Source organism: Gymnoscopelus braueri (genome assembly GCF_963280865.1).
Source record: "Gymnoscopelus braueri genome assembly, chromosome: 11".
NCBI lineage: Eukaryota > Metazoa > Chordata > Actinopteri > Myctophiformes > Myctophidae > Gymnoscopelus > Gymnoscopelus braueri.
In genome coordinates this window covers 28,476,637-28,488,652 of record NC_137613.1, presented here as the reverse complement: position 1 = coordinate 28,488,652, position 12,016 = coordinate 28,476,637, and the positions used below count along the sequence as shown (strand labels likewise).

The 12,016-nt window shown below is 40.5% G+C and overlaps 1 protein-coding gene across 4 annotated transcripts in view; it reads right to left on the bottom strand.

The window, feature by feature from the left end:
• grhl2b (grainyhead-like transcription factor 2b) overlaps window positions 1-11,165 on the bottom strand; it is a 29,890-nt gene extending 18,725 nt beyond the window's left edge. The window contains exons 1-7 of one of the 4 annotated variants that reach the window (XM_080443268.1): window positions 11,034-11,165; window positions 8,132-8,324; window positions 6,789-6,856; window positions 5,315-5,717; window positions 4,668-4,729; window positions 3,737-3,893; window positions 3,064-3,175 (exon numbers count right to left, since the gene is read on the bottom strand). In XM_080443268.1, the coding sequence (XP_080299394.1) occupies window positions 3,064-3,175; window positions 3,737-3,893; window positions 4,668-4,729; window positions 5,315-5,717; window positions 6,789-6,856; window positions 8,132-8,324; window positions 11,034-11,056 (1,018 nt within the window). In that variant the 5' untranslated portion in view covers window positions 11,057-11,165. The remainder of the gene's footprint in view (window positions 1-3,063; window positions 3,176-3,736; window positions 3,894-4,667; window positions 4,730-5,314; window positions 5,718-6,788; window positions 6,857-8,131; window positions 8,325-11,033) is intronic. The other 3 variants (XM_080443270.1, XM_080443269.1, XM_080443271.1) reach the window with 3 other exon arrangements.
• Between the last annotated feature and the right edge of the window lie 851 nt (window positions 11,166-12,016).

Sequence of the window (12,016 nt, the reverse complement as noted above, 5' to 3'; positions counted from 1 at the left end):
AAGAGCTTGTGACTAAATATTAACTACTTTGTATACAATGGAACACAAAAGGTTCCTTTTTTCCTTTTCTGAAAGGTAACAGTTTTTGGCCGTCCGGAACGATATGTAGATTTAATGACGATGAGACACAGAGTTGCTTCCTTGTTTAGTGCAGGGTTAAAAGGTTGCATAGCAATATTCTCAGGCTTAAAATCTTTTTTTTAAATGAAAGTAAATCTTTTTAGCATTTTTAACAACATTTAATCGGTGTATCTTAATCACACACAAGTAAATGTTGCCTCCAAAATATTTGGCTGGCAGTGGTTAAGAGCATTTCACCCTCAACAACATCCCCCATCAATCCAACCGCCATTCCCACCCAGATAGTTCCTGGTTTTGTCAGACGCAGCCACATGCATGTCTGTTAGTTCGTTTCCCCGTTAAATAAGGCCATTCAAATGATCCCATTCTGTGACATGGCCCCAGGCCATCACCCCCACCCTCTACTGCTATTCAAATCCCTTTCTGGGCAGTGTCAGGTTACAGACTGCATCCAGGTACTGGCTACTCTGGCATGGGGGAGAGAGGGAATTTGGACAGACACACACACACAAATCCTATAGCCTTATGAAACGTCAGTAAAATCTAATAGAGAAAACCAATTTTGTCCCCAATTTGACATGCCGACCGCAATCAACTGGTTTCAGGTCCAACATTTGTTACCAAATGCGGCCTGCATGCAGGCCCACACATGCGCGCACACAAATCTTGGAAGCCGAACTGACCAAGATAACCCAAGATAACCCAAGATACAGCAACTGATATATCCCTGGAATATTCCACTTAAATACACACTCTATTGTGTATTTTCTCCTTCATGAGAAACACAAGGAGTGGCGTGGTGCAGATGCAAGATACAAGATGGAGATGCATATCGTTGTTGTCGTGCAGAAAACTTGTATCTCCATTTATCTTTTTTTCTTTTTGTACGTTAATGCCCCGCTACAAGTGTACAACTGTGTCACATTGTCTTTCTGTTGGTTTTATACATATTGAACCGTGTGAATAAATAATCTACAGGACATACAAGGTTTCCACCTGACAGCAACGATATAAAAATCGTACTGTATGGGTCAGAATTACATCAAACAGACCATGACCAACCAACAAACGGTGTGGCGAGCATTCCTTTCTCTGTCCCGACAAGCCATGTGTGTGTGTGTGTATTTATGTGTGTATATGTGTCTGTGTGTGTCTGTCTGTGTGCGTCTAACCATCCACCCCAAGTCTCCCACATACCACCGAGGCGCTGCCTGGTGAGCAGGCCCCAGCTTGTCGTGTCCTTACACACTCACTCAGCGAGGCAGAGGAACGGCTCCATTCAAATGAACCCATTCAATCCGGTAACGCATCTGTGTCATTTTAAGTTTCTTTGGCTATTAAAAAATAGCAGATATACAAGCTCATAGCGCGGCACCGAGTACCGCGCTATGAGCTTGTAGATATGCTATTTTGGTAATAATAATCGTGAACATTTTTGAATAATATATATATAATTTTTTTTCTTTGCTTCTAGGGGTCCCTGGAACAAAATATTTTGAGATGGGGGGGTCCGCGAACAAATATATCATTTTGTGTGGTCTTTGACGTGAAAAAGGTTTGAGAACCACTGATATTATAGCAACATACGTTTTTTTCAAAAGAACTGTTAGGATTTAGAAGACATTTGTATAATCCCCCAGAAGCAAAGATTTGAGTAAAAAATGATAACTTAAAAAATTATACATATTCAAAGATCTACAAGTCTGTAGCGTGGCACTCAGTGCCGCGCAATGAGCTTGTAGATCTGCTATTTTTGAATAGCCCAAAGTATAAAATAATGGCTATAGCTAAAAATCTAGAATGACACAGTATGCATTCCCGGATTGAATGGGTTAAATTACAACGACTGAAAACGTTGGAAAACAAAGGACCCCAAGCTTTGAAACACAAACGTGATGTAGAATATTTGACTCTGTGGAATGGAAAACCTACACCTGAGGGAGACGCTTCAGAGAGTAATCACACACTGTTGTTACGTGATAAAGAAACTGAGATTTACAAAAAGAGCTACATATTGATTAAATTCAAAACACACACTTTACTTCTGCAAAGTGCAGTACAGTTTTGTGGTTCTCCTAGTTCAGTAAAAGTTAAACTCGTTTAACGTTCGAGGTCAAAAGGGGATGGTTTGTAGTGTAAGCAACAACAACAAAAAGGCATGAAAAAAATGCAAACCTGGAGGTTTTCTTGCACCAGTAGCACTAAAGTGTAACACTTCAAAACATCAATTTAAAGATTTGGAGATATTTTACACAATCTCCAAGGCAGTGTCAATGAGATTAAGGGATTTATGTTGTGTGTGCAAACAACACTGTGTTATTATCTGCGTCTTGTGTGTGTGCGTGCGTGCGTACGTGCATGCGTGCGTGCGTGTGTGTGTGTGTGTGTGTGTGTGCCCGCGTGCGTGTGTAAATGAAACCAATCTCCTGTCTGCCCTGAGGATGATGGGCGCTGCTGTTTGCTGAATGTAGATTAAGAACAATTTGGGTGAATGCATAGTTTAGTCATGCCATGTTTATAAGCTCAGCTCATTCACTGTTTAATTGGCAAACGACAGATTTATTTATGTTGTCTTTGGGCTCTCCTGCTTTGCTTCAGTGATTACTCAATGCCATGGTCTGCGCCTGAGAGTAGAGTAGTAGTTGAGATCATTTGAGTACAATACAGAACAACATAAAAGAGAACAGTACAGTACAGTACAGTACAGTACAGTACAGTACAGTACAGTACAGTACAGTACAGTACAGTACAGTACAGTACAGTACAGTACAGTACAGTACAGTACAGTACAGTACAGTACAGTACAGTACTGCAAAGAATTTGTTAGTAATTGCTTTGTAGTTTTAATTCAGTATTGAAGAAAGAGAAAAGGACACGATTAGAATGATAGAAGATAAACAATAAATATTGATATATTGCCCAGCCCTGTCATGTGAGTTATTTATGTATTCCCGACCAGAAAAGGTGCAGTGGTACTCTTACCGATGTCTAGAACCCTCTGTTTGGCTGTGTGCTGTCGCGAGTGCCAGTACTTCCAGTACTTCAGCTGTTCATCTCGGTTCTTATCTTCACTGAACACCACCATGATCACACTCTGGTCAAGGAAAGAGCAAATCAAGACACTTTAAATGTGACCGTGGGCCAATAAACCAAAGACCAGAGAGCTTTTAACCTGGATCTGTCGTTTCGCTATGAAGAGCACATGTGTGAAGCCTGATTTGTAGGTCGTCATAGGACAATGTCGCACACCAAAAATTGCTTGTAGATCAGCTATTTTCGGCACGCAACATCGTCATACAACAAAGTATAAAGCAAGCATGAACCACTGCCAGGCATAACGCGTAGCAATGCGTTCTGTGTCACTGTCTTGTGAGCTGGTGAAGCTCTGCCAGCCTATGTAAAATGCGGCATCCAATCGACAAGCTTTAAACTTAAATGTTTAGTTATGTTTAGTACTCATAAACACTCCTGACAATAAAAACTTTAACCCTGCCTGACTAGAGATCAAAACCCACAAGACCCTGCTTCAGTTAGGTCACAGATCATATCAATTATAATAATAATTATTATTATTTAAAAAGTTACAAAGTGATTTACATAAAATGTAAGATACAATTATATTTGACATAAAATAGAGCACTCCTTCCACACTCACCCGAACTTTGCTGATGGGGTGACGCAGGCGTTTGTTGGCGCTCAGCTCGTTGAGTGTCACAGCGTAGAACTGACCTTTGTTTAGGTAGGTCATTGGTCCCTCACCCTGCTTCTGACGCAGCGAGCGAGTGGCATCAAGTGTATACTGGAAACTGTCACTGTTTACACCCCCACACACACACACACACACACACACACACACACACACACACACACACGCACAAAGATATGTTGAAGTTAAAGCCTCTCTTTAAGAGTCTCCTTGGGTTTGTGTTTGTTGTCTCTCTTGGTGTGTACACGCTTGTAAAACTTGCATGTGAACACACACAAACAAACCCCCCCCCCTCCCCCCCCCCCCCACACACACACACACACACACACACACACACACACACACACACACACACACACACACACACACACACACACATAGACACGAACACATACTCGTACAACATGCACGTGAACCCACACACAAACACAAGTTAATATAAGATATTCAAAATGTGTTTGTGGTTTTTCGTTAATTAATGCCTTACTTGATCACTCTACAGCATCACACAAAAGTATCAAAAGTAGCAGATCCACAAGCTCGAAATGTGGAGCGCAGCAACGCATTTCGAGCTTGTAGATCTGCTACTTTTGCTATTTTTGCATTTAAATCCTGAAAAGTAAGTAAGGTTTCCACCCGACAGATGTTTGGAATGGAATTTAATTTCCGCAGTTGCAATGCATTTATTTTCTCTCTAATTAGACACAGTTAACACAATTAAGAAAAACTAAACTAAACTATGTATAATTAATTTGGCCTGGTTATAGGCTTTGGGTGTAACTCTTAATTCTGGAAAATAACTGATCTGCAAGCTAGCGTTGTTAGCTTGTAGATCGGCTATGTTCAGACGGACAACATATAAATCAGAAGTTTCACTTACAGTCCTTCCTGGTGGAATAAGAAGCCATCCGTGGCCAGAGAGGAAGGTGTGTGATACTTCCGCTGTGAACGCACGCACGCGCACACACACACACACACACACACACACACACACACACACACACACACACACACACACACACACACACACACACACACACACACACACAAAGAGGAAATGATTAGCAGGTAAGAAATTAATCTAGTCAAAGAGGAACCGAGTCAACAATGCCACACACCAGAATTTCAGGAATGACATGATTAGTCCTCTCTGGACTAATTTGTAGATTGCTAGCAAACCAAAACTAAACCCTACATGTAGCTCTGTAGATGGCTCTGTAGGAGGCGAGCCATCTACAAATGTCTGTGTGTCTGTGTGTGTTTTCACATATTTTTTAATATTCAACTTTAAATTAGTGAATGGCGGTCAGATAGAGTTGAACCCTTGCCCAAATAATGGAGACATATGTCATAAATACGTCATAGGTGACTGACGTCATAGACTGGCCACATGAAGTCTGAGTTCCACAAGAAACCACGCTATTATTAGACCCTGTCTTGTTTATTTGGCTTGTCAGAGGTGTTAGACTACGATCACTGAAGCAAACACTTCAGGGTCACACCAGAGTGACCTATGGCCTTTCTCACCCCATCGCTCTCCTCTTCATAGGGGCTGTCAGGCGGACTTTGCTGGTCCTCCTCCACGTAGCCAGTATGACTGACGGTGGTCACCTCGTATGGACCCGGCTCGTAGACCACCCGCGCCGGCTCCTCCGCGTCTACCCTGTAGTGAAGCCCGCCCCCCATGAACACAGGTGCGTACACCTCCGCTTTCACCACGGCCACGGCCGCCGGCCCTCCGTCTCCCCCTGATCCGGCGGTCCCCGCTGAGCTGAACGTCTCGCGTTTGGCTTCCGCATGCTCCGTGTTGAGTGACAGGTTGACGGGGACGGACTTGAGGACCTGGACACGATTGTCCACCGTCTCCACATCACTTTGGCTGCTGGGGTTCGTTGCCAGTGGAGATCTATGCAAAGACAAAAGTACTGTACTGTAATATGACATACAGTACAGTATGTGACAAGAAAGCAACGGTTTCTACGGTTTCTGGTGTTTTGAATGTTTAATGATGCTCTGAATTAACCACTTAAGCCCTATATAATTCCTCGTACTACAAATACTCCTATTCTTTTGACATGCCCAAAATAGGGCCTGGTTACAAGTGGATAACGTTTATACTGTCTTTTAAACACAAGGTGAACAAACCAGTAGATGTGGTTATTAAACCATTATATGAATTCACAAATGCATTAACACCATAAAAGAGAATATGATTCTTTTTTTTTTATTCCTGAGAGGCTGCCACTTTTGAGATATCAGGTTTTCATCCGAACATAAGTTATACCGTATGACATAGATTATTACCAGCCTCTTTTGTAACTCTGTATGGCTCAGGTGGCATGACACTGTGCCAATAATTCCAAAGAATCCAATCCAGCTGATGTTATCTTCATATGCTCAAAAACAGTGCTTGAATTGGAACAGTACATGCTTGTACGCCACACCAGCACTTCTCATGTTGCTGTCTTGTGTACTGCAACATCTTATTATGTTCCCCAACATCTTAAAACCTTTGGGCAGTTCTTTGAAATGTTCGGTTGTGGACTACAATACAGTGCTTGCTGCTGTACTACATAGAATTTCCCCATAGGGATCAATAAGATTTGGTCTGACCGTCTATCTGTCTGTCTGTCTGTCTGTCTGTCTGTCTGTCTGTCTGTCTGTCTGTTTGCCTGCCTGCCGGTCGGACGGACGGACAGATGGACGGACAGATGGACGGACTGTCGGACGGATGGACTGTCCGTCCGTCCGGATTTGTTAACCCATAAAGCAACACATAATGCACTTGTACATTCTCCCAGCATCATAGATCCTAATTCCCGCTCTTAATCTGATATTAATCTGATGATGCTAAACAGATGATAATGCGTTCTCATATATTGATGTCATGCACTCTGTTTCAGCCCATGGCCATACACAAGCACATTGGTTAGAATCAAATATATCCTTGAATCCCATCTGTTACTGTTGATATCGCACGTCAGCCTTTGAACATACCAACCTTTTTTCCGTCTCCTCTGTCATTTCAACCACTTTGGCAACCGGTAACAATCTCTTTTCTTTAGGAACCTGAAATGAAGTAATGCAGAAATGTTATGTTAGAAACATGAAATGACATCAACCGAAAGTGAAAAGGGCACAACACACTGCAACTATAACAATAGAATACATCATACCAAAACGTAACACAATCCAAGTGTCATTTCCTGTGACCTGTGGGAATAGCTGTCTACCATGGTAACAGTGATGACACAGAGTAACTTATTCTTATTTATTCCACTGTTTCTCAACCAGTGTGTGGTCCATGGCATAATTACAGCTGGTGCATGGGATGGTGCAAGTCCATCAGATTTCTGAAAATGTTTGAACTAATAGCCATACTGTGGGGAAAAAAGCTTGAAATCAAATCTTGACTGTTAAGGGTTTAATATACAGAACTTCGTTGTGCATGGTGTCGCGCACCAAAAATAGAATAGATCTACAATGCATCGCAACATTACAATTCCAGTTTTCAGATCATTCATGTAAAACAAAATTACTGTGCTATGCCTTCTTATATACTACAAAAGTATGTATAAATTGTTGTGGGGAGGTGGGGTGGGGTGATAATTGTTTGAAATATGGTAGTGGTCCAGAGCTCAGTAAAGGTTGAGATCAACTGATTTATAGGGAAAATGCCTGTTCCTGATTGGTTGTCAGGTGTCCGTTAATATTGTATATAGAGACACTTAGGGCTGAGCCATATGGACAAAACCTAATACCACAATATTTTTCAACCACATGCGGTTACCTCAATATACAAATTGTGGGGATGATGATCACCAAATATTTACACAATGGGATTTCTCACAAATATGTTTTCAGTTATGCGTATATAATAACTAACTGGGTAAAAGCAAATAATAGAACAGCTAGAACAATCAGGCAAGTTGAATAAATTACATCACTTTAACTGTAATGTAGCCTTTAAAACCAGTAAAAAAAACTACTCTTATACCTATATCCAAAACACCAGACAAGTCTCATATAACAATATTGATATACAATACTGATATAGATATAATGATATGCGATGCGTTGTTATTTTTTGTTTGAAAATGTATGAAAACGGATGAATTTATGACCGATAATAATTGTCTCAAATAATTGTGATCAGGCGATTATGTAATAATTGTGACATGCCTAGGGATCAGACAGCAAAGCACCATGTTCATGGGACCAAACAATCGCATTTTCTCAGTCAGTATTTCACACAGCCAAAACGCATCGATCAACAAAGTTAATGTCACAAATTGACAACATGAATAAATGAATTGACAGGGGAGCATTATTTCCTCTCCTGACCTTATAGTACTCATAGAGCAAGCCCAGGGCGTTGGCACTGTCCTCGTCACCGTTGATGCTCATCATGGCCTTGGTGGCAGCGGTCAGTGGGTTCTCCAAGTACGACCTCCAGGCCTCATCCTCACTGGTGTACGCGGCTCGCCGCACTGCAGGGTATGAGTTTTCATTTGGAACCACCACCACCAGACGTCTACTGAAACACAGATGCACGCATACACATAAATACACATGAGCATATACATGTACACACATATGCACATACACACCCCTGACACAAATAAATACTTTTGCTGACTACTTACAGCATATTCAGAAGAAGAATAAAAGAAGAAATTAATCTGTGCTAAATGGAAACTAACTAAACTAACATTATGATACATTCATGATAAACACCAACTCAACAAGAGAGATTCATCTGCCATGGCCAAGGCAACAAAAAATATGTGCAGTGTGCATGGTTGTGCATATATTCATGCCTGTGTGTGTGTGTGTGTGTGTGTGTGTGTGTGTGTGTGTGTGTGTGTGTGTGTGTGTGTGTGTGTGTGTGTGTGTGTGTGTGTGTGTGTGTGTGTGTGTGTGTGTGTGTGTGTGTGTGTGCGTGCGGCCGGGCGGGCGGGCGGGTGTGTGCGCGCGTGTGCGTGCGCGTGTGTGTGTATTTCTTTGCTAGGAGTTGACACAGTCAGACCTTTTCTTTGGGGCTGTGTGTTCAAACTAAGTGTTGTTGTGACAACAGTGTGTGTTAAACTGGCCTATGATCTGGACTTAAGTGAGCCTAGAGAGAGCAGAAAGGCTAAGTTGCTTGTCACACGCACACGCACACGCACACACACGAACAAGTTCATATTCCAATCCATACAAATTCTGTTTGGTCTTTCAAATCAACTGTTACGGTGTACAAGATTAATATGCCCCACTCAGCTTCCCTTCACCTGTCGCCTAAATCAACCTTAAACCAATGTACTAGCCTACAGTTTTATGAATACTAGGGCTGTCACGATTATGACATTTTACTTGACGATTAATTGTCTCAAATAATCGCGATTAACGATTTAACGATTGTGTTACAGTAAAGTGATTTAATTTTCTGAACTTACCTGCCTATTCTATCTGTTCTAATATTTGACTTTAATTATTATGTAATTATACAGGAGTTATTGATGAAAAAATCTCAATGTGTAAATATTTTGTGAAAATGTTTTTTTTTATGTCTCCCCTATCCAGAGATGAGAGAATATTTTGTCATGATTCTAATCTGTGATATCATGTTGATGTAATTAAAAAAAAAATTACATCTGTATTGCCATATTTTCATAGTTTCACAGAAATGAAGGACTGCCATCAGTGAATGTGTGAATGTGAGTAAAGTGCTTTGGAAACACAATTAGATTATTAATCAGAATTATTTGTATGACAATTATTTGTCAACTAAAACGTCAAGATTGTGTGACGGTCCTATCACTACACCATTAGAATATCACAAGTGAACTGTTCAATAGGGAGGAATGGCATCCCATTTGAACTAGTTTCTATTCGCTATTATGGCAAGCCTTCTCCTGCACACATCCACCCCCTCCCCTCTCAGCCCCACCAGCAATGTACATTTGTCCACTCCCAAAAGTCTGACTTCAAATCCAAGATGGGTCAACATGAAGATTTGGACCAACTGGTAAGCCATGACAATATACATGCAATTACACATCAGGGAAGTGGGTATGGATATGACAATGACAGACATGCACATACATACCACAGATGATGTCACACAGAATATATTTGTTTGAACAAAACATAGGGAACAAAACATAGTCCTTGGGATTTAACTAAATATTGCCATTGTTTACCATAATAGTGGTATAGGGAGTGGATGTGCACCTGTTGTTCTCCTCTGGGCACTGAGTCAACATCATACATGTGTCACAATATAGGTTTTACTTTTAATATGATCAGACTGGGTGGTTTATAGTCAATAACATAACTGTCATTTCACCATTATGGTGTGATGTGCTCATATTATTGCTGCTATTATTATAAGTCATATTATTATTGTTAGTAATCTTATTATCATCATTATATCATCAATATTATCATTATTGTCACTATGATATGAGAGATCATGAGGTTATTTTGGGGTAATAAGGTTTGACACGTCTGACAATTGAGAGTAATTACAGTTGTCATCAAAAAGTAATTTTCTGCTCAGATTATACATTTTGTGAAATACTTGTCCACAATCCAGCATGCAGTAGCCTGTAGCCTACTGAAGATGATAAACCAAGGCAGACAATGTGCTTGTTCTAAGAAATAATCCTATTAGACAGTGAAAATAAACATGCCAATGGGTAATGTTAGGCCTTCCAGTGAAAACCGGATAGTCCCAAATGAATTAAAATATAAGCTTGGTTTTAATAAACCAAACTTAGTCGTTCACTGGCACTGCGTTTAAACAGAATAGGCCAATAAACTATCCAAACAATGCATTTACAACAAGTCAAGTAGGTAAATCATGTCTAAAGGGAAAACATGAAATGGCATGCCATGAAAGTGTGAATAAAAGCCTAATTTGCGTTCTAAAACGGAATAATAGCCTATCAATAAAGACATCCAATCTGTGGGCTACTTAAACTAGCCAATTCCTTTAGTCAAAAATGGCGAATTCTGCTCAGACGGAATGAATCCACAGCGCTAACTATTAAACCAGTCTTAATACAATTACTGAACATGTCAAAATACTCCAAACAAGCGTGAATCATCAACAGTCCTTAGCTTCTTATGGACAAATTACAAGATCAAAACAGGCAACCTTAAACAGTTATTTTTACACGGGGAAAAAAAGACTTGAAAAGTTAGTATTCCACGCAAGTTCAGTTCATCAAAGATCCTTTCCGCTGGCTTGATCACTTACTTGTCTGATGTCTCCTGTGACATATTTTTGCTTCCTCTACAGATTCTTCCTGGTGAAACTGGACTTTCAAGTCGGAGCAGGTAAAGGTAACAGGTAACAGTGAGTGAGTTGCCAAAGTTGGTCTACAGGTAAGTCGACTTTTTTTTCCTGCCCCGCTTCTTTTTCTTTTTTTCCTCCCCCCCACCACACACACGCGCGCGTGCGCGCACACACACACACACACACACACACACACACACACACACACACACACACACACACACAGCGCTCATTCTCTCTCTCTCTCTCTCTCTCTCTCTCTCTCTCTCTCTCTCTCTCTCTCTCTCTCTCTCTCTCTCTCTCAGTGTTGGAAGAAGTAGCCTACTCAGATATTTTACTTAAGCAAAAGTAGCAATACCACCCCAATATAAGTAAAAGGCCTGCCTGTGTTCAAAAAATGTTTCTTGAGTAAAAGTCCAAAAGTATTGGCATCAAAATACACTTAAAGTACCAAAAGTAAAAGTACTAAAATGTTTGAAATTATTAATGTAAGTTTTATGATATAATAATTAATATCTGCAAAGTAAGTAGTTACTAAAAATTTCAAATAATTGTAGTGGAGTAAAAGTACAATATTTGCCTCTAAGATGTAGTGGAGTAGAAGTAAAAGTACAGACAATTGGAAATATATTCCAGTAAAGAAAAAAAGGACTTCAAAATTGTACTTGAGTAAAGTACTTGAGTACATGTACTTAGTTACTTTACACCACTGCTCTCTCTCTTTCTTTCTCTCTCTCTCTCCCCTCCACCTCGCAGGTAGTAGGTACGCACACTTCACCTCTCCCTCCTTCTCTCACCAATTGAATTAATTACCTCGTTTAAGGTTTCATAAGTAAATTATTAGAAGGGTAAACAACACGTCATAAGGCATATATTTGCCTTGGCTTTGTTAAATGGCAACGGGTCAACTTTGGGTTGAAATTCTTTCACTGTAAAGAATTTAG